This window comes from Littorina saxatilis, linkage group LG9 (assembly GCF_037325665.1).
Source record: "Littorina saxatilis isolate snail1 linkage group LG9, US_GU_Lsax_2.0, whole genome shotgun sequence".
NCBI classification, from domain to species: Eukaryota; Metazoa; Mollusca; class Gastropoda; order Littorinimorpha; family Littorinidae; genus Littorina; species Littorina saxatilis.
The window spans coordinates 11,657,990-11,684,499 of record NC_090253.1 but is presented as its reverse complement, the minus strand read 5'-3'; the positions used below and the strand labels follow the sequence as shown (position 1 = coordinate 11,684,499).

Here is a 26,510-nt window from a genome sequence, read left to right as displayed (position 1 = left end):
TCTACTGTTGTCACCTAATCCTACGACTAGGTTCTCAGAAGTAGACAACAGGACCTAACAATAAGAGGCCGCCCTTAAATAACACTGGCTCTAGTCAGGTTCATACAAGGGATACAATGTTTATCATTTCATATTATGGAAAATATAACATATTTGCTAAACGGATGTTGTTACAACACACAATTAACTATGCCTCCTAGACAGAGCGGCTACTCTCATGAGAAAGGTACTGGATAAACTCTTGGCACATCCATGCCGTTATCAGTACGAGGGGGAATTAAGTCATATTGACATGTATTTATATATACGTAGACATTACCAAACAGACAATGTCGGGCGCTCTGGGGGAATACCTCCAGTAAGCACAGGAAGAGACAGGCTTCCTTTTCGCCCTGATAACTCCCAGGATCGTTGCGACAGCTTATGACAGACCCTCCAGCTGTCAGGCAAGACGTCCACTGGGCGTAACATGAGTAGAATCTCCCTGAGGTAGCTACAGCCTCGTCTGCAACCTCTCCCTTGAGGTGACCCCGAAACACGGCTGTTGACAGGACTGGGCCCCTCCCACCACTATCTTTGCCAGGGTTCCCCATCATGATGGTGGCTTCATGCATTTTGACTACCAGTATTCAGTGCTGCAAACTGCCTGTAGCGATGTTTCAGCACCGGAAGCACAGCTCCCGCCCCCCATTGCCTGTCTACCACCTCCTGACGGACTGAGGAAGACCTAATGTTTAACGCTCTTGGAACTAGACCAACACTTCACGCCTGACCATATTCAGCAGTGCCCGGCTACACAGAAGTCTGGGAGTGTGAGGAGAATGCCTAGAGCCTCCTAGTTATCTTCATCACCTGGAATGGAGAGCTAATGGTTAGAGGCTACAACCTTCACACCGGGGAGCCGCCCTACCAGTAACAAGATGGCACCTGCAATCTGCATACAGATCACCAGTCAAACAGCGGTGGACAACTGAACAGGGTATAGTAGTCACATCAGTTTCCATGCATACTGCAAGCTCTTGAGGTCTCTAGATGTCTCCTTCGGATACACAGCTACAAGACAGACACTGCGTACCAAGATAAGAGGAATCAAAGTGTCTCAAGACATTTGCCTGAGGAAACGACTCTGAAGATCACTCACACTTGGAGTGGAGCTGGTTCAACAGGGTAACAGGCCCAAGAATCTTGCCATACAAGCGTCGGGCAACACGGGTGAGCATGTTCAGGCTACATCACAAGGCGGGGAGCTGTTGGAGATAACGCAGAGACGGGGGAAGAAGTGCTCTGAGATCGTCAAGTACAGAATGCTTTCATGACCTGTGGACGGACTCAGCGTAACAACTTGTAAGAGTTGCCCCTTCTTCCTGAATGTCATCTGACACCCGCATCAGCCAGGGGATGATGATAGAAATGTCAGATTGTACAGTCGACACTCAACAGAGGATGTCCGACACCTGTAACAGGTCACATCTCGACTGATAATGGTAACAACTCTGGCAGAAGCATCAACAGGAGAGACGACAGTAGACGTCCTAGAGAAGGGATGGGCCGTTTAAGATCACTGGGCAGGTGCCCCTGAGATGATCAGCAGCTTTTGGAAGACAACCTACCCCAGGGTCAGGCAGTCCTTAGGCTACAAAACCTCATGGTTATCATCCTTGGACCAAGTCAAGAACCGCCCTGATATGGCGCTTCGTGGTCGGCTGGGCGTTAAGCAAACAAACCAAGTCAAGGCAAAACCCTTCAACAGGGACAGCACTCAACCTACGTCATGCTTCAGAGACGGACAGACTTGACTATAGAGGGAATGTCTCCCGAGGTGACTCCGCCCGTTTTTCCATGGACTTTCCAGGAAGGACACTGAGAGATAGTCTGAGGTCTGGCCAGCCATCCGCACTATGAGATCCATGGGCCAGATTTCATAGATCAAGGAGGACCTCTCAGCCCATGCGGATTGATTAGTGCTGCCAGACATCTTGGACTGGGTAAACCATACGTCCCTCCATCATTGAGTCAAATTTTCCTGGAACTAGAAGAGCTTCCTCTACCTTTAGGGGTATTGGGTACGGCCACAGACACAATTGGATTTGGGAAGGCTCAGCCACCCCTTCCAACCGAACCTTGAATTGGACAAGCTTCGTTTGCCTCTTACAACTGGCGCTCTAAGATCCCTGGACCACAGAGATAAGACCTAGAGGTATTCCTCCCCCGAAAGGCATAATGAGTGCGGCAATACCTTTGACAGTGGGTGAATGTGTCCATCCCATCCATATGTAGACTCTCAGATGCCTGGACTCAAAAGCTAAAGGAGCTGGAGGAAAGAGACACAGTGAGATCCTAGCAGGAGCTAGGAATACCACATAAGGCTATCTCCCTCGCTCCCAGTCTACGGTGACACAAGGTTATTGGGTGAGTATAAGTTGGGTCACTCTAAGAGCTTGAGGTAGAGACACAGTGAGATCCTAGCTGGAGCCAGGAATACCACACCAGCCTTTTCTCCCTCGCTCGAAGAGCCTGAGGTAGAGACACAGTGAGATCCTAGCTGGAGCTAGGAATACCACACCAGCCTATCTCACTCACTCCCAGTCTACGGCTACGCGTCGTTTTTGGGCGAGAAACGTGGCAACTCGGGTGCTGACTAAGACCTTTGTCAAGTCAGAACTATGCATCAGACCAAGAGAGTACACCTCCTGCCTCAGGCAGGGGCCTGAAAACAACTCTGCATAGTCACCCTAGAGCTCAGCTCCACAAACAGCTGAAGTGCCCCAGAGCTCACAAAGCTATGCTGGTCAGACAATGCAACACTTGCCGCCCACAGCCACGCCTACTGTAAATCCAGATATGGACTTGGGTGATCTAGGCAGAAGTACTACTGAGATCACAACATAAGACATCTTTGTGAGTTCAACTACCAGGGGGCAGAACTTTGCATCAGCCCAAGATAGTGCACCTTCGGCCATAGGCCGGAGATCATCACTGCATAGTCATCTAAGAACTTGTGAGCTCTACAGAAATCTGGAGTGTCCCAGAACCCACAAAACCTATGCTGGGCAGACAACCCAGCAGATGCCACCTACAACCATGTTTACAGAAAACCTAGATCAAGGACCTGGCTGATCAAGCCAGAAAACGGTCCTGCTGAAATCACAAATGGGACCTCTCAGTGAGTTGCATGCCAGGCATGGCACCCTCTTGAGTAAGACAAGAGCGGTCATTCAGCCAATTAGGGCTCAGAGATGCCCATGGTCACTGGGGACCCCCTCACGCTATAAGTGTGGAATTTCAAAGTAAGAAGCAGGTTTTCCCCTTGGGTAAAGGCAATACAGCTGGCTGTCTTTCACTGGCTATTCTAGGACAAATGGTACCTATAACCATTAAGGGTAGGCTTATAGCCCCCACATGCGTTGAGACAGGCACAGGTAAGGTGCAGACAGTGACCGTACTGCTGAGCGCACTTGCGCTTACTTCCTGTCACGCAGGAGGAACAGCTAAGTCAGCCTGAATTTACACTGGTATCTGTGCCTACCATCCTCATTAGAGAGGTAAATTCAGAGAGGATATATATATTCATTCATGCGACTGGCACAATTGTTTACCATGGAAAGTGGTGCCTCAGACCAGAATTCTACAGGATCTCTGGAAACTCTGTCAATCTCCCTTAAATGGAGGATCAGTCGCAGAGACGCACCTTGGTGATAAGTTCAAGGTATTAGAGGAATTGTTATCTCTGACCATTCCTCATCTTTTAGGTCGTTCACCTGATCCGCCTGCAGAACTTTACGTTGCTGGGGAGTTGGGTCGCTCAAGGCGCATAATGGCAAGTCATAACCATAACCCAACATTGATAAAGACAAGTGATCAGAGGAATAGTAACGACCATCGAGTAGAAACCAGCTCTACATTGACAGGTGGGACTTTCTTTCGATTGTCCCTTTCTGGAGCAAGTTGACACAGTGGCAACAATGCAACTTGCCACTCGCCCGACTCAGGATTTCTTGCTTCTCAGTCCGATGATCTATCCTTTTCTTCCCCCGATTTTACAGGGGGGATTCCGGACAAATGGGCTGAGTCGGGTGAGGTGACACTAGATTACCGATCGAAAGTCAACCCTCCAGCCTGTTATCTATTCTCCTATTAGTTAAATTGAGGTGATGTATTCGAAAGAAATATGTATTTTTTACAAGTAAAATGACTATTTCTAAGAATACTCACCTCAATTTAACCAGAGACCCTCCCGCCAACCCCGCTATTGACTTAATAGCTTCGAATTGAAACTGGGGATTATGGGCATTGGCACATGCGCAGAGAGGTACTACCGACAAAGGGAGACTACTCCCCTAAATGGTATACCGACGGAAATCTAGAGTTAGCGACCTTGTTTACAGTCTAGTACTGGTAACATAGGACGCTTCTCAGTCTAGCACTCGTAAGTAAGGTAACTCCTATTAGTTAAATTGAGGTGAGTATTCTTAGAAATAGTCATTTTACTTGTAAAAAATACATTTTTTATCGCTCAAACAAGTTGCCAACAGAATCAGACAGCCACGGATCACACCTCTGAGAGGCAGTTGCACAGCTGGTGAGTTGATTGTCTCCATTGGAAGCCCCGCTCTTCTCGCCCCAACCATCCTTCCAAGAAAACACTGTTGTCGTCACAATTCTCAGAAGAAGAAAACTTACACTGAATTGTGTACCTACCACAGTATCTGTGTGAATAATTCTGAGACCATAAAAGACTACATCAAAAGTTTGCAGAAGCAAGTCAAAAGGAAAACGAAATGTCTAAAGTTGAAAAATGTGAACCTCACAAATTCAAAATTTTAAGTCCTGCATTCAACTGACATGCGTAACTACAGTTCGGATGTCTCCGACAGGAAATACTACAACAAGAAAAACGTGTGCCATGATTCTGATAAATTACCCCCGAACTATTTTCATACATGTGTATGTTTGTGTGTGCATGATCTGAGTTGATGGCATTTTTGGCAGCATTACAATGAATTCCAAACCCTGGACACTAAAATACTCAATACTCTGTGTACACATTTTTGCTGCAGAAAACACCTGATCAGTTTTTTCTGATTGTTTGAAACAAAAGAAATATCAGTGATATGTATTGTGGACTAACATCTGACATTTGACACAGATCGAGACAATCGGTATTCCTATGAGACCGCTCAAGCAGTTGAGGGGAACAATGACTGTCGAGATCGGTGTCAAATGTCATTATGGTCAAAAATACAAATAACGTTTATGTATTGATCCATGTTAGTTAGAATTCCTCTTTTGTGGTCTCGGCTAGCCGCCTAAATATAAGTTTCAGACGACCTCTGACGTCACATGGCCCAAAGACGGGAAATTGAGAGTTCCATTGATACATGAACATTTTGTGTTGAGCTTCACCTCCAGGGCTTGGCCACAGCCAGGTAGCCGATGACAAAGAGGAGGAAGACGAGAGTGAAGGCGCGCGTGTAGCGCACACTCTCGTAACCCTGGTAACCCTCCGTCAGAGGGTAGAACAGCTCGTGCCAACACATGTCGTAATGACACACCGACCGGTCAAAGTCTTCGTAGAAACGATAGCAGGTGTCGGAGTCGCACTTTTCCTTGTTGTGGATTGCGTAAAACCTGTTGAAAGTAAAGAACGTGTAAAACAAAATGAACATAAAAAAGAACAGTGGTTACAATGCCAGAGTGAAAAAATGAAAAAAACAGAAGAACAAGAAGGGCAAAGCCCATACGACTCACATGCTTGACCTAAACCTAGCAATGACATCATACACTAAGAACTGCTTTACACATTTTTCCTACCAAAATACATGTGACCTTGACCCAAGGTCAAGGTCATCCAAGGTCATGCAACACAAAGCTGTTAATTCAAGACATAGGAAGTACAATGGTGCTTATTGGCTCTTTCTACCATGAGATATGGTCACTTTTAGTGGTTCACTACCTTATTTTGGTCACATTTCATAAGGGTCAAAGTGACCTTGACCTTGATCATATGTGACCAAATGTGTCTCATGATGAAAGCATAACATGTGCCCCACATAATTTTTAAGTTTGAAACAGTTATCTTCCATAGTTCAGGGTCAAGGTCACTTCAAAATATGTATACAATCCAACTTTGAAGAGCTCCTGTGACCTTGACCTTGAAGCAAGGTAAACCAAACTGGTATCAAAAGATGGGGCTTACTTTGCCCTATATATCATATATAGGTGAGGTATTCAATCTCAAAAACTTCAGAGAAAATGTGAAAAATGTGAAAAATAGCTGTTTTTTAGACAACATTTATGGCCCCTGCGACCTTGACCTTGAAGCAAGGTCAAGATGCTATGTATGTTTTTTGGGGCCTTGTCATCATACACCATCTTGCCAAATTTGGTACTGATAGACTGAATAGTGTCCAAGAAATATCCAACGTTAAAGTTTTCCGGACGGACGGACGGACGACTCGGGTGAGTACATAGACTCACTTTTGCTTCGCATGTGAGTCAAAAAGAACTTGCCATAGACCACAAATGTCATCGGTTAAACAGAGAGGAACACAAACACAGAGAGAAAGAGACAATGAACAAAAGAGAAGAAAAAAAAATTGAAACAAAAGAACAAGAATAGCAAATGCTTATACGACTCACCATTGGTAATGACTCACCATTGGTAACGACTCACCATTGGTAACGACTCACCATTGGTAATGACTCACCATTGGTAACGACTCACCATTGGTAACGACTCACCATTGGTAATGTAAAACAGTGGAACCCCACTTTGAAGAAACCCTGATTGAAGACTCCCTCTCAAAACACAGTTTTCCCCACTTTGAAGAAACCCTGATTGAAGACTCCCTCTCAAAACACAGTTTTCCCCACTTTGAAGAAACCCTGATTGAAGACTCCCTCTCAAAACACAGTTTTCTCCACTTTGAAGAAACCCTGATTGAAGACTCCCTCTCAAAACACAGTTTTCCCCACTTTGAAGAAACCCCGATTGAAGACTCCCTCTCAAAACACAGTTTTCCCCCCTTTGAAGAAACCCTGATTGGAGACTCCCTCCTCTCAAAACACAGTTTTCCCCACTTTGAAGAAACCCTGATTGAAGACTCCCTCTCAAAACACAGTTTTCCCCACTTTGAAGAACCCTGATTGAAGACTCCCTCTCAAAACACAGTTTTGCTCTACCATCCAAAACATGGGAGATAACCTCAAGGTTGGCTGATAGAGGAAAGGACAGCGGTCAGTACTAAGACTCATGGATAACTCAGGTGAGTTAAACAAGCTACCAACTCACAAACTAGAAACTAACAAAAGAAAATGGAAAGAAAAGCCCAAACCGTCAATCACTCACAGAATAGAAACTAACAAAGAAGAAAAGCCCAAAGCTGTAATGAGACAGATCTAGATGTGGAACTTTTTAGCACGTGACCGGGAACGAGTCTGGGTAACGTCATAAAATCTAGTTTTAACGTCACGCGTTTGCCAAGATCTGCAGTCTTGGTGGGAGCAAAACAACGTATGCATTTGGAACATTGGAGAAAAAAAGTGAGTCACAGGGGACGCAATATCTACACGTACGCGTACAGGTCTTTGCTACACGTTCGATCATTAAGAACACTGTAATGACTCACAGGATGGGTTGTTGCGGGGTGGTGGGCGACACCTTGGTGTAGTGCACGGAGCTGGTCAGCAGGAAGGGGCGTGTGACGTCACTGGTGTTGCTGCACTGCGACGCCGCGCTCGGCCCGCTGCACGCCATGCTCCAGTTGCTGACCGTGTACCTGCACAACGCAACATATTGCAATTACAGTCCAATCTGCCTTTACCACCACCTCTTGAAAACGACCACCGAAATATCGAGGGGGGGTTTCACTGTAATCTTGCCAATGAATACACACACTCTCTCTCTCTCTCTCTCTCATTTTCTCACAAACTATCTCCTCTCACTCACACACACTCTCACTCCCTCCCTCTCTTACTCCCTCCCTTTTTCTCTCTTACCTGACAGCAGCGCCGATGATTTCCAGCAGTGGGTAGCGATTGTTGCGTCCTGTCTCAGCGTACATAATCTCCAGGTGAATTCCGCTTACCACGTCGCGACACACACCGCTACGCAGCGATAAGGGGTCAAAGGGCACTTCCTGCGTGCTGTTCTCAGTGCTCGTCGGCAGGGTGGTAGTGGTGGGAATGGTTACGGTGACTATCGTCGTTGCGTTAGGGTCGGTGGTACTTGGAGTGGCAACTGTTGTGGTGGTGGTGGTGAGTGGCGGTGTTGTTGTTGGCTCTTCTTCCGGAGCAAAAGGGTCATCTCTGGAAGGCAGACGTAAGTTGTCAACACTACTTTAAGACACAAGTTGTCAACACTACTTTAAGACACAAGTTGTCAACACTACTTTAAGACATAAGTTGTCAACACTACTTTAAGACATAAGTTGTCAACACTACTTTAAGACATAAGTTGTCAACACTACTTTAAGACAAAAGTTGTCAACACTACTTTAAGACATAAGTTGTCAACACTACTTTAAGACATAAGTAGTCAACACTACTTTAAGACACAAGTTGTCAACACTACTTTAAGACAAAAGTTGTCAACACTACTTTAAGACATAAGTTGTCAACACTACTTTAAGACATAAGTTGTCAACACTACTTTAAGACACAAGTTGTCAACACTACTTTAAGACACAAGTTGTCAACACTACTTTAAGACAAAAGTTGTCAACACTACTTTAAGACATAAGTTGTCAACACTACTTTAAGACATAAGTTGTCAACACTGCTTTAAGACACAAGTTGTCAACACTACTTTAAGACACAAGTTGTCAACACTACTTTTCATTTATCCCCAGACCTGCAATGTCTTCAAAGATGGATTTTCTGAAACACAGCTCAAAATGTCCCCCCATTATTCAGAAGACAAAGCGGACATCACATTTGCTAGGCCACATTAAACAGCTGCAACAGCCATGGGGATTTAGACTTTCAACTGTAAATCTAAGAATTAAAAAAAAGAAAGAAGAAAATGAAAAAGAGAATTAATCTAGACAAGAAAATGTGAGCTAAGAGAGACAGAAATTCACAGACCCTGACAGACAGAGACAGAGAAACAGTGAGAAGCAAGACGTACCTGAGTATTTCAATCCACATGTCGTCAATATCAGGGCTGTTGTAACCGTAGCGACCGATGACATTGGACGGCATCAGAATGTTAAGGTGATTGAGAATTGTCCGTCTGCAATGACAGCGCCAACACAACTGTGTTACAACCAACAAAACTGCTCACATATTTTAAATAAACGATTATACACACACACACACACACACACACACACACACACACACACACACACATACATACACACACACACAAATCACAAAACCCTAAGAAGCAATTAACCATATCCACATATCGAGGCTCTGGGAGTTACTTCCCTTGTTTTAGGAAGCAAACACACACAAATGCCGCCTAACAAGCGCTGTGCTTGGGGACAATGTAAAACGGATGATAGGTATCCTGAACGCTGTGTTGGCGTGAAATTCATCCCATTTGTGAAACCGGGAAAGCATCTGTACCATCTAGATCGCTGCCTTCGCTGGATAAAAGCCTGCAATCGCCCAGCTTACCAGTTGAACGTCAACACAATCAAGTCGTACACGTACATTTGCAGCAAGGTCAGATCTCGCACGACTTTGATTCAAGGCCTATTGCTAATTTTTTGATGGTTTGGTCTCAGTGTCACAAAAATATGACGATCTAATCAATCACTGATTTAAAAAATAAGTATGTTGCCCTATATCCATTGACATTCTTAGTGAAATAGATCTATTTGAAATAGTATTTCACTGCCCCGACCGGCGAACTTGTTGCCGGCTGTATTGAGCTTGTGTGTTCGTGTAGGCTTACTCAAAAAGTCAAAATCACAGTCGTCTCCGAAACAAGCAATAATCAGAGTTGGGGGGAAAACATTTCGTTTGTTCAGTTTTGTTTTGTTCTTGATAGTTTGTTTATCTCACACACACACACACACACACACACACACACACACACACACACACACACACACACACATACATACATACATACACAAACACACGCACGCACGCACACACATTGCACGTACGCGCACATACACACACCTACTGAGATATGCCTAACATACACGCACGCTTGCAAACACACACATAATACGCAAACGCAGTTTAATTTCCTCAATACAAGGCGAAAGGCACACACACACCACACACAAATAAACACACACACGCAGTCCCACACACACACACACACACACAACCCTCACACACACAAATAAACCCACACATGCAGTCAACCCCCCCCCACACACACACACAACCCTCACACACACAAATAAACACACACGCAGTCCACCCCCTCCCCCACACACACACACAACCCTCTCTGACACACACACCCGCCCAACCCCAGTGTCCAACTCAACTTTCACCAACAACCATACCCTACTCTCACTATCGCTCTCTCTCTCTCTCTCACACACACACACACACAAGCTCACGCAAGCACAGCCTCACACACACACAGCACGCGCATACACACACACTGACACACATCACACACAGCACGCGCATATACACACACACTGACACACATCACACACACACACCCACACACACCTTCCGCAGTTCGCTCACAGTTCTTCTCTTTTCCATCGTCGCCATCTTCGAAGCTTGCTTCGCTTTTCAGGGGAGATAACCCGTTTATCACATTCGCTGCTGACTTGTGGGTCAAGGCTATTACGTAAAATTCAGCGCAAAGTAACTACTGCAAGTTTTACGAATTATAAATTCTTAAACCTGGCTGATAGCCGATAGAAGTGGAAAGAGATATTGGTCATAGCGTTGTGTATAGCCAGTGTTTTAGGACTTGGCAGATAGCCGATAGGAGTGGAAAGAGATATTGGTCATAGCGTTGTGTATAGCCAGTGTTTCAAGACCTGGCAGATAGCCAATAGGAGTGCAAAGAGATATTGGTCATAGTGTTGTGTGTAGCCAGTGTTTCAAGACCTGGCAGATAGCCCATAGAAGTGGAAAGAGATATTGGTCATAGCGTTGTGTATAGCCAGTGTTTTAGGACTTGGCAGATACCCAATAGGAGTGGAAAGAGATATTGGTCATAGCGTTGTGTGTAGCCAGTGTTTTAGGACGTGATAGGATATAGGTAACATGCGCCTTGAGTCGCCTTGTGTGGTGAGATACGTGCGCGATATAAATCCTCGTAAATAAATAAATAAAAATAAAAAATAAATAAATAGGAGTGGAAAGAGATATTGGTCATAGCGTTGTGTGTAGCCAGTGTTTCAAGACCTGGCAGATAGCCGATAGAAGTGGAAAGAGATATTGGTCATAGCGTTGTGTATATAGCCAGTGTTTTAGGACTTGGCAGATAGCCGATAGCAGTGGAAAGAGATATTGGTCATAGCGTTGTGTATATAGCCAGTGTTTTAGGACTTGGCAGATAGCCAATAGGAGTGGAAAGAGATATTGGTCATAGCGTTGTGTGTAGCCAGTGTTTTAGGACGTGATAGGATATAGGTAACATGCGCCTTGAGTCGCCTTGTGTGGTGAGATACGTGCGCGATATAAATCCTCGTAAATAAATAAATAAAAATAAAAATAAATAAATAGGAGTGGAAAGAGATATTGGTCATAGCGTTGTGTATAGCCAGTGTTTTAGGACGTGGCAGATAGCCGATAGAAGTAGAAAGAGATATTGGTCTTAGTGTTGTGTGTAGCCAGTGTTTTAGGACGTGGCAGATAGCCGATAGGAGTGGAAAGAGATATTGGTCATAGCGTTGTGTGTAGCCAGTGTTTCAGGGATGTGCACTTAGAGGGCTCAGGCATTCCCCCACCAGGAGGAAGAATGTGATCTCTGCATGCTAAACAAGGGACAGATTGCTATACTCCACTAACAGCTCACACCCAGATAACGTACTTGAGCGTGTCGCAGCTACCAAGGTCCTTGAAGGTCAGACGCAGGGCACAGCTGGACTGCACGTTGTCGCCGAACGTCAGGAACCGACGCCGGGAAGTTAGGCACAGGCCATCCACACCTGTAGTATCAATACAGTCAGATTTTACTCCCTGAAAACGGAGTATGACTGCCTAAATGGCCATATAAGTCACATAAAACCCCACTTTCGCAACAACAAAAAAACAAAAAAACTGAGCACACATGGGAGTTGCAGCCTCCTTTTCCCTCCCCAATGACTCAAGAAACAGAATTTCACTAACAGTTTCCTATTGTAGAAATTAACACATCACAGCCTGATCAGAAAGGTTGACAACGCACAATATTGTCAGTCCATCTCCAGTCCTTGGCACAACAATCCTCATCACTCTGTCTCTCTTTAATGTTGCAGAGAGTGTAAATAATGCTCTACACAACATCTTTCATGTTGCAGAGAGTGTAAATAATGCTCTACACAACATCTTTCATGTTGCAGAGAGTGTAAATAATGCTCTACACATCTTTGCTGAGTTTCCCAAGTTTAAGGTAACCCGACCGACCCTATTTTTTCCCCCCGACCCTAAAACTTTTTTTTCATTTCTCAAAAAAAAAACAGAAACTGTTGGCACATTTTGCGAACCATAATGGAGACTAAGGGAAGTAACCTCCTTTAAAATTGACTAAATTAAAATTTAAAAAAGTCAACCTACCGACCCTGTCACATAACCCTAAACCAACATATATTTTTGTTTGGCTTTATTGATAATGATTTTATTTGTCAGAAACTCCACGTTTGTTTCCTACCTCCTACTTGTGTACATGTATAGGTGGTTGGCTTTCAAAATAAAACCTTTATGATTGTGTGTGTCTCTCTCTCCCTCCCATCCTGACTCCACACACACACACACACACACACACACACACACACACACACGCACGCACACACACACACACACACGCACACACACACACACACACACACACACACACACGCACGTACGCGCATACACACACACGCACACACACACAGACGTATCAAGCTGACCAGGACTCCAGACAGCGATCTGCTTGTCTTGACTCTGACCGACGGGCAGGGACTCCCCGGTGGTGGTGTTGGTTGAGTTGCACCCCGTGGACACCGGCTTTCCCAGCTCATACCCTGCAACAAGGAACAACACACAAATGTTCAGACATGTTAGGCTACATACAGAAAGAAAGGAGAAATGCTAGTATGTTCCGACATCATTCCACCAAAGACAAATATGCTTAGTAAACAAGAACAAAATATTTTATTGTCCGTATTTTACAAAACAGAAATGTGCTTTTTGTTTGCCTCAGTCCTACCAAGCAAGCAAGCAGACTAACAGTGCTGAAACTTATGGAAATGTGATGCAAGACAACCACAATGACATCATGGTGGTGATGATCAATGACGGTGATGATGATGATGATGATGATGACAACAATGATGATGACAACAATGATGAAGATGACAACAACGACAATGACAATGTTCATGACAACGACGTTTATGATAATGATGACAATGACAACAATCCCACAGATAACGAGTGTAATGACGATGATGGTAATAATCACCTGGCCTCCCGGAGCGCGGGTAAGCTGTGGTCACCTGCTGGAAGTTGTCGGACTGGTTGGACGGCCCTGAGTAGTCATGGGCAAAATCCACGCTGAACTTTTGACCCATGCGAGTCTCGCTTCCAGACAACACAGGGACGTTTCCAACAACGATGTCGGCTGTGAGCCCGGTGACCTCCTGGCCAGCCCACGTGAACTTATAGCGTACATCAAGCACCACGTCTTGACACACGCCTGCGGCTGCGTCGTAGGATGGAGCGGGGAGAAGCCTGTAGCTGTTGTCGTCGGCGCAGCGGTCTGGGAGCGGGAAAGGTTCGACCTCCGCGGTGGCTTGGAACGACAGACACTGCGAGTCTTCCCCACACGGCTCCGTGCAGTTCACGCTCTCAAGCCCCGGGCGGAAAGTGTAGACTGTCCTTGGCGCCACGAGGTCCGACAGTTTGGTGGTGGTGGACTGAACGTAGGCGCTGACGTTTGGAGCGCAGTAGTAGTTGACGTTGACGCTGACCCGCTGAGCCACGTCAAGAATGCTGCGCCCGGTGGAGCTGACGTGGAATGCGGTGGGACAGGCGGGGTCGTACACAGAGCTGGCCTGCACGTAGCTCCGCGCGCTGAACGGCGTCAGGTCGGCGCAGCTCTCCACGGTCAGGGTGCGAGGGCAGGTGGACGCAGAGTCCTGCAGGAACTGGACGGGGGCCGAGTCCACGCACTCACCCAGCGACAGTCGCTGTGGAAACGGGAGGTTACCGGCGGCATCCTGGGGGTAGATGGTGAGAATGTTGCGTCCAACCACGTAGCTTTCCACCGGCCCCAGGTCTGAAAATCGCGCCTCTGTCTCTCTGCTCACACAACAACAAGTGAAACGTAGCAAGAAAGACAGCAACATAGCTCCTTGGAAGGGCGAAACATCAAATCAACATCGATACTTAGCAGCCTCATGATTGTACTGAGCAATAATATCCTTGGAAAGTAGAGCTATTTTACATTGTTATTTGGACTCGGACAAGGCTAATGTGTCCGTCTTCTTTGACTTGCTGGCAGGAGGCTCGTCTCGTCAAAATACTGAAGTGTGAAAATGATGATGAGGGGGTGATGCCACCAGCATGGGGATGGAAACCAAAGACTTCAGGATCCGAAACATGAAGGAGTTTTCAACTGGTTCAGCACTTTTCAGTCTGATAATCTCCTTTACATAATAACAACACAGGCTAAACAGACATGCAAAGACACATATCTTAGGCCTAAAAAAAAAATAGGTGTGGTTACGGTAACCCGACCTACCCTATTTTTAGGGGCCGACCCTATAACTTTTTATTACATTTGTCAAAAACAAAAACAAAAACCCAAGAAAACGAGTGCAGAAAACGCAATGAAAGCGAAAGCGCTCGAGTCGCACACTTATTTCCCTGTCAAGTAGGTTTAATTTGTACACATTAGAAAAAAAAGTTAAAAAAAAAAAAGTGATTGCCTACCTTCCTACCCTATTTTTTGGGGCTATGTTACCGTAACCACACCTATTTTTTTTTTGTGCCTTAGAAAGATAAATCTTTCCTTGAACAAAGTGTTGTACTGTGTAGCTCTGTATTAATGTAAGAACAGTACTTTTGGAGTCTTTTTTTGTCTATTTCTCACATGCAGTTGCCATTGTTCTGCTTGAAGGAAGCAGCCAAACCAGTGAGACACTTCAACCTGTTGGTGTATTTACCTGTAGGTGTAGACATTTACCTGTAGCTATAGACACTTACCTGTAGGTATAGACATTTACCTGTACGTATAGACACTTACCTGTAGGTATAGACATTTACCTGTAGCTATAGACATTTACCTGTAGCTATAGACATTTACCTGTAGCTATAGACATTTACCTTTAGCAATGGACTATTAACTGTAGGTATAGACATTACCTGTAGGTATAGACATTACCTGTAGGTATAGACATTTACCTGCAGCTATAGACACTTACCTGTAGGTATAGACATTTACCTTTAGCAATAGACTTAACTGTAGGTATAGACATTACCTGTAGGCATAGACATTACCTATTGGTATAGCCATTACCTGTAGGTATAGACATTCACCTGTAGTTATAGCCATTACCAGTAGGTATTGACACTTACCTGTATGTGTAGACGTTAGTCTTCTGTTCCTGCACCAGCCTGCGAGTGATGTCGACAGTCGAGTCCAGCTTGCCCGTGTTGCTGTAGAACTCGCCCAGGAAAGCGTTGGACTCGAACTGCACGCACATCAGCGGGAACCAGTCGGCCCGGGGAAAGTGCCGAGACTTGCAGTCGCGAAGGTCAGGGCCGGGGTCAAGGCCACCTGGTCGCCCCGGGATACACTCGCTGAACGTCTCCTTCTGGGAATCGGAGCACTCCTAGGGGAACGAAAATGTTATATTCTATTTCTACCATGTGCAGCACACTAGGAATGTTGCTTGGCTTGAGTACATTCAAACACAACAAACTGCAAAACAATGTTATATTCTATTTCAACCATGTGCAGCACACAAGGAATGTTGCTTGGCTTGAGAACATTCAAACACAACAAACTGCAAAACAATCACTGAATTTCTTACACATAACACATACACACTGCTTGACAGTGAAATGAAACACTTGACAACTCCACTTGAAAACTTCTGTCTTTCCCAGTGAGTCACGTGCATTTGATTTATCTCCCTTAAAAATAAAATTGTTCATGCCTACTCAAAACAATTAGGAATTTGAATGGATCAAGCCGAGACATATCAATTAGGGATAACATGAATTGAGACGTATATATGAAGAGACAGGGAGCCACCATCTGCCAGACAGCCAGCCAGCCAGCCAGACGTACACACCGTGTCACAGCAACAGTTGATATCGCAGGCCAGGTATGTCAGGTCACAGGGACAGGGCGCAACTTCTCTGAAGGCGGGCTTGACGACGAACCGCTCGCTACCTGGGTCTCCACTGGCTGCAACACACCACACAGGCCAGGGATTACAGTACTGTAAACTACCTTGTAAGCTCCCAGATGCCATACCCACACCACACAGGCCAGGGATTCCAGTACTGTAAACTACCTTGTAAGCTCCCAGATGCCATACCCACACCACACAGGCCAGGGATTACAGTACTGTAAACTACCTTGTAAGCTCCCAGATGCCATACCCACACCACACAGGCCAGGGATTCCAGTACTGTAAACTACCTTGTAAGCTCCCAGTATCCAGCAAATGCCCACACCCTACTTTGGGTCAGAAACTGTGTATAGTACTTTGTAAACGCCCACCCCCACATGTGTTCTCAAAACAGTTTCTAGTTGATTCTAAACCTCTTCACAAAATACAGAGATAGTTAACCAAGTGAATAATGACAAGATGCTGCAATGCAGTCGTACTGTTGAGTTCATACTTTTGTCACTGCTGTCTCATACACGCTGATACATCCATAGACACAGACTCAAACAACACTGAAAGTATTTTTTGAAAGGCATCCTCTATCACTGTCCTAAAACTGGAGCAAAAGGCAACATTCAACGCAACATTGAACAAAGCTCCAAACACTGTGCAAAGAGACTCCACACCCTGTGCTGACAGACACCATCAAGACCAGGACTCCTCACCAGGCCTGAAATATCACATGTACTCAAAACTCTGCATCGGCCATACAGGGCAGCGTCCCTGCAAGACTGGCAGCCTGACAGCACATCTGCTACAGTCCTGTCAGCTCCATGAGGCGCTCAGAACCACATCTGCTGCAGTCCTGTCAGCTCCACGAGGCGCTCAGAACCACATCTGCTGCAATCCTGTCAGCTCCACGAGGCGCTCAGAACCACATCTGCTGCAGTCCTGTCAGCTCCACGAGGCGCTCAGAACCACATCTGCTGCAGTCCTGTCAGCTCCACGAGGCGCTCAGAACCACATCTGCTACAGTCCTGTCAGCTCCACGAGGCGCTCAGAACCACATCTGCTACAGTCCTGTCAGCTCCACGAGGCACTTAGAACCACATCTGCTGCAGTCCTGTCAGCTCCACGAGGCACTCAGAACCACATCTGCTGCAGTCCTGTCAGCTCCACGAGGCGCTCAGAACCACATCTGCTACAGTCCTGTCAGCTCCACGAGGTGCTCAGAACCACATCTGCTACAGTCCTGTCAGCTCCACGAGGCGCTCAGAACCACATCTGCTACAGTCCTGTCAGCTCCACGAGGCGCTCAGAACCACATCTGCTACAGTCCTGTCAGCTCCACGAGGCGCTCAGAACCACATCTGCTGCAGTCCTGTCAGCTCCACGAGGCACTCAGAACCACATCTGCTACAGTCCTGTCAGCTCCACGAGGCGCTCAGAAACAGGAGGTGGCCAGACCCCACCCCCGTGGCCAGAAAACTCTACGGCAATCTGGAGGACCTGCAGCGCACATCACTTTCATGGAGGAGACGGGCGTTACCATCTGACGAACGACAAGAAGAAGAAGAAGAGGAGGAGGAGGAGGAGGAAGAAGAGGAAGAAGAAGACTACTCACTGACTCCCCCGGTGTTGTTGGTGAGGGGTTTCATGTTGGCGACAGTCACCGTGGCAACAGCCAGACCGGCGTACGCCAGGTTGGTGGTGAGGGTGGAACAGCAGGTAGTCACCACAATCTCCTGCACCGGGGCGATCACCAGCAGCACTCGTGACGTCCGCACAGCGCGGTACTTGGTGGATGTCTGACAACAATAAACAAGTCGCATCAAGCATCACCAGCAGCGCTCGGGACGTCTGCACAGCGCGGTACTTGGTGGATGTCTGACAACAATAAACAAGTCGCATCAAGCATCACCAGCAGCGCTCGGGACGTCCGTGCTGCGCGGTACTTGTCTGAGAAAAAAGGAACAAGCCGCATCAATCAATATTAAAACATTTAGTCAATCTGTCAGCCTGAAACTAAAACATCGACACTTAAAACATGGGATCATAAATAGTTGAGACTACTAAAACCTGGCTAGCCGAAACTCTTAAATGACAAAAAAAACATGTTGGGGTATTATCTGGAAGAACTCACATGTAAATTTTCATAAAGATCTGTCATTTCCTGGTAGTTATCCCGGAATTGCTACACACACCTACACACACACCACACACACACCACACACACACACACACACACCACACTCACACACACACACACACACACACACACACACACACACATCTTATTTAGGACCTTGATTCCTTAGACCTTAGTGTCACACTGAGGTGAGAGTTTTACGTGACACACCCTGACTTTTTTATTTACATTTTTTTTAAACTCTGCCAGCGTGCTATCAACTTAGCTATGGCTCATATGCCTTGAACCACTGTTTTCTGCTTTTCAATCAGCCTGCAACAGGCGTTTAAACTTCTACCACCAGCACAACAAACACGAAAGGCGTATAAGACACCACCACCAGTGGCGCGAACACTCACCGTGACGATGAAGCTGTTGTCAAGGGCGACCCAAGGGGAGTTGGGGTCTGGAGGGGGGGTAGGGGGGAGAGTGGTGGTGGGTGGCGGTGTGGGGAAAGGCGTGGTGGCATTGGGGTCGATGGTGGCGTTAACATCCGTCGTTGTCAGGGGAACTGTGGATGGAAGGAAAGGGGAGACAATTAGTTTGGATATTAAAAGGGGAAGGACTGACAAACTTCACAATGACTCCATCAACAAGATCAAGAAAAAGAGGGAGTAGTTACGCAGAGAATACTGGGAGATTATAAACAAGCTCCATTACACAAATCCAAAAGAAAGTTGCTTGGTCAAAGAGCGTTCAGATTGATGTCATGTGTGCTCTTGCTACAGGGAACCACTAATTCAAGACCTTCAACAAATCTGAACAAGAAGAGCAAACGCTCGATCGAGTCACTTTCGCAGTTCTGAATATTATATGAGGCATCAGATGGACAGGAAGAAATTGCTATTCACAACACAATGCATACCTGAAGCATACCTGTGACCTTGAAAAAGGTCAAAGGTCACCAAAGCAGACGTCAAAGTGTAGAGGTCACTGGGAGTCACGTTCACATAAAATTTGAGCCCGGTCACTTTTATAGTTTCCGAGAAAAGCCCAACGTTAAGTTGTGTGTTGCCGAACAGAAAAGGCTAGTTATCTCCCTTGTTTTTCTGATAACGTTCGTAAAAGGCTACAGATGTAAATACTTTGATGTAAAGAATAATCCTACAAAGTTTCAATCACATCCGATGAACTTTGTCAAAGATATAAAATGTCTAATTTTTCCTTTGACGCTGACCTGTGACCTTGAAAAAGGTCAAAGGTCAACGAAACCATCGTTAAAGTGTAGAGGTCATTGGAGGTCACGACTAAACAAAATATGAGCCCGATCGCTTTGATAGTTTCCGAGAAAAGTCCAACGTTAAGGTGGTGTCTACGGACGGCCGGCCGGCTGGCCGGCCGGCCGGCCGGACAGACTAACACTGACCGATTACATAGAGTCACTTTTTCTCAAGTGACTCAAAAATCATGTCTTAAAAAGGAGGGAGTCTTAAAAGGGGGGTTCCACTGTACCTTTCAAACAACACTTCAGAGCAGTGCCGCAGAGAAAAACAACACTTCAGGGCAGTGCCGCAGAGAAAAACAACACTTCAGGGCAGGGCCACAGAGAAAAACAACACTTCAGAGCAGTGCCACAGAGAAAAACAACACTTCAGAGCAGTGCCGCAGAGAAAAACAACACTTCAGAGCAGTGCCGCAGAGAAAAACAACACTTCAGAGCAGTGCCACAGAGAAAAACAACACTTCCGGGCAGTGCCGCAGAGAAAAACAACACTTCAGGGCAGTGCCACAGAGAAAAACAACACTTCAGGGCAGTGCCACAGAGAAAAACAACACTTCAGGGCAGTGCCACAGAGAAAAACAACACTTCAGGGCAGTGCCACAGAGAAAAACAACACTTCAGGGCAGTGCCACAGAGAAAAACAACACTTCAGAGCAGTGCCACAGAGAAAAACAACACTTCAGGGCAGTGCCGCAGAGAAAAACAACACTTCAGAGCAGTGCCGCAGAGAAAAACAACACTTCAGGGCAGTGCCACAGAGAAAAACAACACTTCAGGGCAGTGCCACAGAGAAAAACAACACTTCAGGGCAGTGCCACAGAGAAAAACAACACTTCAGAGCAGTGCCACAGAGAAAAACAACACTTCAGGGCAGTGCCACAGAGAAAAACAACACTTCAGGGCAGTGCCACAGAGAAAAACAACACTTCAGAGCAGTGCCACAGAGAAAAACAACACTTCAGGGCAGTGCCACAGAGAAAAACAACACTTCAGGGCAGTGCCGCAGAGAAAAACAACACTTCAGCGCAGTGCCACAGAGAAAAACAACACTTCAGAGCAGTGCCACAGAGAAAAACAACACTTCAGGGCAGTGCCACAGAGAAAAACAACACTTCAGAGCAGTGCCACAGAGAAAAACAACACTTCAGAGCAGTGCCACAGAGAAAAACAACACTTCAGGGCAGTGCCACAGAGAAAAACAACACTTCAGGGCAGTGCCGCAGAGAAAAACAACACTTCAGGGCAGTGCCACAGAGAAAAACAACACTTCAGGGCAGTGCCACAGAGAAAAACAACACTTCAGGGCAGTGCCACAGAGAAAAACAACACTTCAGGGCAGTGCCGCAGAGAAAAACAACACTTCAGAGCAGTGCCACAGAGAAAAACAACACTTCAGAGCAGTGCCACAGAGAAAAACAACACTTCAGGGCAGTGCCACAGAGAAAAACAACACTTCAGAGCAGTGCCACAGAGAAAAACAACACTTCAGAGCAGTGCCACAGAGAAAAACAACACTTCAGAGCAGTGCCACAGAGAAAAACAACACTTCAGGGCAGTGCCACAGAGAAAAACAACACTTCAGAGCAGTGCCACAGAGAAAAACAACACTTCAGAGCAGTGCCACAGAGAAAAACAACACTTCAGAGCAGTGCCGCTGAGAAAAACAACACTTCAGGGCAGTGCCACAGAGAAAAACAACACTTCAGGGCAGTGCCACAGAGAAAAACAACACTTCAGGGCAGTGCCACAGAGAAAAACAACACTTCAGAGCAGTGCCGCAGAGAAAAACAACACTTCAGGGCAGTGCCGCAGAGAAAAACAACACTTCAGGGCAGTGCCACAGAGAAAAACAACACTTCAGGGCAGTGCCACAGAGAAAAACAACACTTCAGGGCAGTGCCGCAGAGAAAAACAACACTTCAGGGCAGTGCCGCAGAGAAAAACAACACTTCAGAGCAGTGCCGCAGAGAAAAACAACACTTCAGGGCAGTGCCACAGAGAAAAACAACACTTCCGGGCAGTGCCGCAGAGAAAAACAACACTTCAGGGCAGTGCCACAGAGAAAAACAACACTTCAGGGCAGTGCCACAGAGAAAAACAACACTTCAGGGCAGTGCCACAGAGAAAAACAACACTTCAGGGCAGTGCCACAGAGAAAAACAACACTTCAGGGCAGTGCCACAGAGAAAAACAACACTTCAGAGCAGTGCCACAGAGAAAAACAACACTTCAGGGCAGTTCCGCAGAGAAAAACAACACTTCAGAGCAGTGCCGCAGAGAAAAACAACACTTCAGGGCAGTGCCACAGAGAAAAACAACACTTCAGAGCAGTGCCACAGAGAAAAACAACACTTCAGGGCAGTGCCACAGAGAAAAACAACACTTCAGAGCAGTGCCACAGAGAAAAACAACACTTCAGGGCAGTGCCACAGAGAAAAACAACACTTCATGGCAGTGTCACAGAGAAAAACAACACTTCAGAGCAGTGCCACAGAGAAAAACAACACTTCAGGGCAGTGCCACAGAGAAAAACAACACTTCAGGGCAGTGCCGCAGAGAAAAACAACACTTCAGCGCAGTGCCACAGAGAAAAACAACACTTCAGAGCAGTGCCACAGAGAAAAACAACACTTCAGGGCAGTGCCACAGAGAAAAACAACACTTCAGGGCAGTGCCACAGAGAAAAACAACACTTCAGAGCAGTGCCACAGAGAAAAACAACACTTCAGGGCAGTGCCACAGAGAAAAACAACACTTCAGGGCAGTTCCGCAGAGAAAAACAACACTTCTGAGCAGTGCCACAGAGAAAAACAACACTTCAGGGCAGGGCCACAGAGAAAAACAACACTTCAGAGCAGTGCCACAGAGAAAAACAACACTTCAGGGCAGTGCCGCAGAGAAAAACAACACTTCAGAGCAGTGCCACAGAGAAAAACAACACTTCAGAGCAGTGCCACAGAGAAAAACAACACTTCAGGGCAGTGCCACAGAGAAAAACAACACTTCAGAGCAGTGCCACAGAGAAAAACAACACTTCAGAGCAGTGCCACAGAGAAAAACAACACTTCAGAGCAGTGCCACAGAGAAAAACAACACTTCAGGGCAGTGCCACAGAGAAAAACAACACTTCAGAGCAGTGCCACAGAGAAAAACAACACTTCAGAGCAGTGCCACAGAGAAAAACAACACTTCAGAGCAGTGCCGCAGAGAAAAACAACACTTCAGGGCAGTGCCACAGAGAAAAACAACACTTCAGGGCAGTGCCACAGAGAAAAACAACACTTCAGGGCAGTGCCACAGAGAAAAACAACACTTCAGAGCAGTGCCGCAGAGAAAAACAACACTTCAGGGCAGTGCCCCAGAGAAAAACAACACTTCAGGGCAGTGCCACAGAGAAAAACAACACTTCAGGGCAGTGCCACAGAGAAAAACAACACTTCAGGGCAGTGCCGCAGAGAAAAACAACACTTCAGGGCAGTGCCGCAGAGAAAAACAACACTTCAGAGCAGTGCCACAGAGAACAACAACACTTCAGAGCAGTGCCACAGAGAAAAACAACACTTCAGGGCAGTGCCACAGAGAAAAACAACACTTCAGAGCAGTGCCGCAGAGAAAAACAACACTTCAGGGCAGTGCCACAGAGAAAAACAACACTTCAGAGCAGTGCCACAGAGAAAAACAACACTTCAGAGCAGTGCCACAGAGAAAAACAACACTTCAGGGCAGTGCCACAGAGAAAAACAACACTTCAGGGCAGTGCCACAGAGAAAAACAACACTTCAGAGCAGTGCCACAGAGAAAAACAACACTTCAGAGCAGTGCCGCTGAGAAAAACAACACTTCAGAGCAGTGCCGCTGAGAAAAACAACACTTCAGAGCAGTGCTGCAGAGAAATACAAAACCGGAACCCTTTGGACAAGTCTAAAAAGAAATAAAGCGGTGTATTCCTACCCAAAGTTGCTTATCCAGCGACTAATGGCAGTAAATTGACAACCATGCATTGAAGCACAAGTAAACATCACACGTAAACACATTACACGTAAACATCACACGTAAACACATTACACGTAAACATCATACGTAAACATTACACGAGAAACACAAAAGAATCACAACATCAAGGGTTACAATAAAACTTTGGATACCACAGTTAAAACCAAAACAAAACAACAACAGAAAATGCATCGATCAAACACTGGATTCTCCTTCAGGGGCTCACATCCACGTCGGACATCGGACATACACGGACATTTTTTCCAAATGTCCCATACATTTTTTCATGCAAGAGGACATATGTCCTATTGTTTTTGTCACAAAGTGGTCATTGTCCGAGTATGCTTTCATTTGATCCGGACATAGTCAGTACTTTCCAATTTACAGCAGTTTGATTTGCTATTTTATCGATGTTTTGCGAAGCGATGTGTCTCTCCAAGCAGACAAAACCATGCTGTTAGTGTACGTTTTGTTGCGAAAAATAAGGTTTTATTGATTTATTTTTGATTAGGACAAATGTCCTATCACTTTTGCATTGTCCAGGACATCTGTCCTATGCCACCTCTCATGGATGTGAGCCCCTGCTCCTTCTTTACACCATGAGTCTAACTCATGCATCCTTGTTCAAAGGTGGTCTCCTTAGTTACAATCAAAACTGACTTAACAAAATACGACGTCTCTAAGTGTGTGACTCTCTCTTACAAAGCAAAATATCCGACATGAAAAGCGAAAGAAGTATGAAGCTGACATTGTGACGGTGTCATGAAAACATTCTGTCACTTGCATGCCTCCACAGGAACCAGCACAGAATGTTGACAACAGATTTTTGTCTGGGTGACTTTGTCATATCAGCAGCAGAAAACTACTTGCAAGGTCACCGCCAGGCTGCGCGTGCATTGGTATTGTACATCATTAACTCACAAGCAACACAATCGTCCTTAGTCCAGTGTTGTACCATTGGTATTGTACATCATTAACTCACAAGCAACACAATCGTCCTTGGTCCAGTGTTGTACCAAGGCCTCGGTCTTCGGTCATTTACGCCCACTTTTTTTGATCTGACGCATTTTTTTATGCCAAGTCGGTCAGATGTCTGATACCTTTGACACGTAGGATGTCTTCTGACAAACCAATCTTTCGTGGCCAGGATATTTTGAACGAGACATATGTTGGATCCAGGTCTAACTGACCCCTTGACCTCTGTGTGTGGGAACAACGCTGTGGGACTGAAGACTACGTCTTTACAAACACTGACTGACACAAATAGCAGACACAACACGACTCAGACGACAAAATAGCCCCCCTCGCCCTCCCCGTCCCCCTTTTACATGAAATAGATCTACACAAGTCAGGAAAACAACATTGACTGCCCACAACACAAAATCTTACCATTCACAGAATCCAGACGCAAGTGGGATCAAAGAACAGAGAAGCAAACGTACCATGTTACAAAATAAGATAAAAGAGACTGTATGCAAGACAAACCCCTGACATGTGCATTAATACATTACATTCTTGCAGCCATGAAAGTCCAAAAAATGGTGTACTCGCCTTTGGCTAGTGATTCTGAAAATGTACTAGCCAGAGAGCAAACTTTACAAGCCAGATCAACAATTTTGTTCAGCAACTTTACTTGCATTTGGTGAGTAGATGAACATCTCTACTCGCCAGTTAAATGTTTTTACTCGCCACTTTCAGGCCTGTCTTGTATGCTTGAAACCTCCGCAATGTGTGAAACCTTTGTGTGATAGAAGCATGTTTGACCAGAAGAAGGAGACAACAAAAATGATGAACAAATACAGCATTAGAATCATGTGTTTCAGATATAAAATGCTTGACAGAAAACAGCAAGGAATTATAGCTCAAAATAAGAAACAAATCACATTTTAATCAGCTGGATGAAAGAGAAAGAGAAAGGGAGACAGAGAAAGAAAGAGAGACAGAGACAGAGAGATAGAGACAGAAAGAGTTTGAAAGAGGGAGAGAGAGAAACAGAGAGAAACAGAGAGAGAGAGAGAGAGAGAGAGAGAGAGAGAGAGAGAGAGAGAGAGAGAGAGAGAGAAACAGAGAGAGAGAAACAGAGAGAGAGAGAGAGAGAGAGAGAAACAGAGAGAGAGAGAGAGAGAGAGAAACAGAGAGAGAGAGAGACAGAGACAGGAGGGATGAGGGGGAGGGAGGAGAAGAGAGAGAAAGTATCACCCACGTGTTGTGGTGGTAGCTGGGGTAGTTGTGGTGGTGGCAACAGTTGGCGGGGGTATTGTTGATACGGCATTAATAAAATCGCAGTCAGGGGAATCGACTCTGCCCTGGGCTTCAATCAAGTTTCCCACCACGGACGCCTGGCATTGGAACGGCACGTCGATGGCCGTGTCGGGATCCATGTAGAGAAGGGACTGAAACAGAGTGGAGATTGCACTACAATGACACAATCAAACAAGTCGCGTAAGGCGAAAATACAACATTTAGTCAAGCTGTGGAACTCACAGAATGAAACTGAACGCACTGCATTTTGTCACAATGACCGTAGTCCGCCGCTCGTGCAAAAGGCAGTAAAATTGACGAACCTGTTTAGCGCGGTAGAGGTTGCACTGAGCTGCATAGCACGCTTTTCTGTACCTCTCTTCGTTTTAACTTTCTGAGCGTG

The 26,510-nt window shown here is 45.9% G+C and overlaps 1 protein-coding gene across 1 annotated transcript in view; it reads right to left on the bottom strand.

Moving 5' to 3' along the window:
• Positions 1 to 4,475: 4,475 nt before the first annotated feature.
• Positions 4,476 to 26,510, bottom strand: part of LOC138975275 (mucin-2-like) — a 31,824-nt gene continuing 9,789 nt past the window's right edge. Inside the window, exons 7-18 of the mRNA XM_070347931.1 lie at positions 26,070 to 26,259; positions 19,011 to 19,162; positions 18,088 to 18,271; positions 16,422 to 16,537; positions 15,700 to 15,956; positions 13,583 to 14,421; positions 13,029 to 13,142; positions 11,969 to 12,086; positions 9,128 to 9,232; positions 7,999 to 8,307; positions 7,629 to 7,778; positions 4,476 to 5,628 (exon numbers count right to left, since the gene is read on the bottom strand). Coding sequence (XP_070204032.1) covers positions 5,400 to 5,628; positions 7,629 to 7,778; positions 7,999 to 8,307; positions 9,128 to 9,232; positions 11,969 to 12,086; positions 13,029 to 13,142; positions 13,583 to 14,421; positions 15,700 to 15,956; positions 16,422 to 16,537; positions 18,088 to 18,271; positions 19,011 to 19,162; positions 26,070 to 26,259 — 2,763 coding nt within the window. The 3' untranslated portion in view covers positions 4,476 to 5,399. The remainder of the gene's footprint in view (positions 5,629 to 7,628; positions 7,779 to 7,998; positions 8,308 to 9,127; positions 9,233 to 11,968; positions 12,087 to 13,028; positions 13,143 to 13,582; positions 14,422 to 15,699; positions 15,957 to 16,421; positions 16,538 to 18,087; positions 18,272 to 19,010; positions 19,163 to 26,069; positions 26,260 to 26,510) is intronic.